The 2,785-nt window shown below is 55.7% G+C and overlaps 1 protein-coding gene across 1 annotated transcript in view; it reads right to left on the minus strand.

The window, feature by feature from the left end:
• The window catches only part of GUITHDRAFT_118085 (hypothetical protein), a gene marked incomplete at both ends in the record, with an annotated part of 4,826 nt that overhangs the window by 299 nt on the left and 1,742 nt on the right, over positions 1-2,785 (minus strand). Inside the window, 7 exons of the mRNA XM_005822733.1 lie at positions 790-894; positions 1,057-1,108; positions 1,151-1,207; positions 1,419-1,478; positions 1,975-2,049; positions 2,272-2,438; positions 2,548-2,620. Coding sequence (XP_005822790.1) covers positions 790-894; positions 1,057-1,108; positions 1,151-1,207; positions 1,419-1,478; positions 1,975-2,049; positions 2,272-2,438; positions 2,548-2,620 — 589 coding nt within the window. The remainder of the gene's footprint in view (positions 1-789; positions 895-1,056; positions 1,109-1,150; positions 1,208-1,418; positions 1,479-1,974; positions 2,050-2,271; positions 2,439-2,547; positions 2,621-2,785) is intronic.

The following is a 2,785-nucleotide window of genomic DNA, read 5'->3' on the forward strand; positions in this document are numbered from 1 at the left end:
GATAAGCAGTAATCTCTCATCCTCGTCCAAATGAATGCTCAGACTTCCACTCCCGCCTCCTCCCTGTTCTCGGCCATGGAGTAGGAGGAGCAGGGCAGCTTGCTGTGCTGGACTTGAGCGGTTGCCCCTAGCTCACTCCTCAAGTTCTCTCCAGCACACTGCAGGGAGTCGCAAAGCTGAAGGAGCTGGTCCTTGGCTCTATGGCTCCTGCATGCGGTCCGGTCATGGTCGCAAGCCTCATCAAGAGCACGTGGAGGAGCGGGTATGCTGTCCCTCAATCATGGCGACCGGGCGCCGAGTTCTCGCTAGGTCAGAAGAGCGCGTACCTGAGGAGCGGAGAGGAAGAGGAGAGGGAGAGAGGAGAGAGGAGAGAGGAGAGAGGAGAGGGAGGGTGAGAGACGTCGAGGAGGGTTTGAGTCGGGGGATGGAGAAGGAGGAAAGGGAAGAAATCAATTCGATGGATCCAGCAAGGGCAGGGAGAGACAAAGAAACCAGAAGAGAAAGGAGGAAGAGATCACGAGGGGAGCTGAAGGGTCGAGAGAGAAGACAGGATGTAGAAGGAGGGTCGAGTCACAAGACAGGATGTAGAAGGAGGGTCGAGAGAGAAGACAGGATGTAGAAGGAGGGTCGAGAGAGAAGACAGGATGTAGAAGGAGGGTCGAGAGAGAAGACAGGATGTAGAAGGAGGGTCGAGTCACAAGACAGGATGTAGAAGGAGGGTCGAGAGAGAAGACAGGATGTAGAAGGAGGGTCGAGTCAGAAGACAGGATGTAGACGGGGGATCAGTACTTGGCTCGAGGACGTCTTCGACGGGAGTTTTTTCCCTCCTGGAGGTCGGCATCAGATTCTGCTGGTTCCATGCCTCGAAAAAGTCCCAGCGCATCCCAAAGTCGCCTGTACAAAGTCAGCCTCCTCCTCTTGCTTCTCCCCTCTCCCTTCCTTCTCCTGCTTCTCTTCCTTCCCCCGCCTCACTCCCGCCCCACCACTCAGTACATCCTCCTCCCTGCTCCTGCTCCTGCTCCTGCTCCTGCTCCTGCTCCTGCTCCTGCTTCCCACCTTCTCTTGACGGAGCCGATGCTCTGCCAATGCTATAGTTGACTTCCTTGACCTGGGAACGTTGAGGGAGGAGGAGGAGGGTCACGGGTAGCACCTGCTCTTCCTTTGGGAACATCATCGGCTGAGTTGGGACGGCCTCCTTGTGAGCGGGCTGTTGGAATCGTGAGGAAACAAGCGGAGGGAAGGAAAGGAAGGGAGCAATGGAGCGGAAGGGAGAAGGGAGAGACGGAGCGGAACAGCAGGAAGGAGGAGGAGAGTAAGGGAGAAGGGACGAAGCAGAACACAGGGAGGGAGGAGGAGTGGGAGGAAGAGAGGGAAGAGAGAAGAAGAACAAGGGAAACAAAGTGAAGCAACGAACTCACCCCGGACACTGGAGCGGCCAACACCCGCTCCTCGAGCACGCGAGAAATGGGAGGAGAAATCTGCTGAACAGTCAACACTCCTCCTCCCTCCTCCCTTGTTTCCTGCTCCTTCCTCCTTCCTCCTCGTCTTCTCTCCATCTTTTCCTAGATCCCCCACCTAAAGTCCTCCTCCTCCTCCTCCTCCTCCTTCACCATGACGGGCTTCCTAGGAGGGACCTCGGATATGGCGGGTTTAGATGGAGGTGCTTCGTATGCTCTTGGGGCCATGGGAGGATCTTGACGTCCATTGGAAGGGATGGAGTTAAAAACGTCTGCTGGTAGAGGCATCTGCGACTGCAAGTGAAAACCTCCTCCTGTTCCTGGTCCAATTTCTGTTCCTCTCCATCACCTTCATGCTTGTCCTACATCTGCTCCTCCTCCACTCCCTCCCCTCCTCCTTCCCTCCGCCCTGCTATGCCCTTCTGTTTCTCCTCTCCATCTGGTGTTACACACTGGTCCCTCACGGGATAACCTCTCCCTCTCCCCCTGCTGCTCATCCCTCCTCTGTTCCCTCTACCGTCTTCGGCTCTGGCTCTTTGTGCAAAGCTTCTGCTTCTGCTAGTTTCGCTGCCAGTGTGCCGGGAGGAAATTCCTGTTGAGGTGTGAGTGTGGAGGAGAAGACAAAATCTGAGGGAGGAGGAGGAGGAGGAGGAGGAACAACAGAAGAAGAAGCAAACCTGAGAGTATCTCGTTATGTTTGCTTTGAGCATCGCAAGCTCCTCTTCTACGATGATCTGTCGACGAAGAGACGGAGGAATTCAAAGAGGGGGGAGGAGGCGTCAGGACGTTGTTGTGCAAGGCAGTGCAACTCTACCGCTTCACTCTTGCTGGACTCTGGGGCCAGGAGCGAAGGATCTTGCTTGGGCTCGTTGACAAGGTGAGGAGGAGGAGGAGCACTCAGTTTCATGTCCTTGTCAGCCTCCACGGGAGCTCGCGATGAAATCTTGCTCTGCTCGAGCTCGTGCGGTGTATCCTGTGCTTCTAGTAGCAGGATAAGCAGAGGAGGAGGATGAGGAAAAGGAGGAGGAAGAGGGGAGGGAAGGGGAGGAGGGAGGAGAGGAGAGGAGGGGAGGGGAGGGGAGAGGATTACTGTTGGTTTGAGTCTTCGTCCTGGGACTGTCTATCAACGGGTCTGTAGCCTTCGACCGCAGCTGCTCACGAGCCTGGAGGGGAAGTGAGAGGAGCCAGGAGCGAAGTCTTTTGGGAGGGAGGGAGGGAGGGAGGGAGGGGGCGAACAGATTGATGATGATGGTGGTTGTCACGATGATGATAGATTTGGAGGTGATGATAGTCCAATGAAAGCGAAAGTGAAAGAGAGGAGAAAAAAT

This window comes from Guillardia theta (genome assembly GCF_000315625.1).
Source record: "Guillardia theta CCMP2712 unplaced genomic scaffold GUITHscaffold_120, whole genome shotgun sequence".
In the NCBI taxonomy this organism is placed as follows: Eukaryota; class Cryptophyceae; order Pyrenomonadales; family Geminigeraceae; genus Guillardia; species Guillardia theta.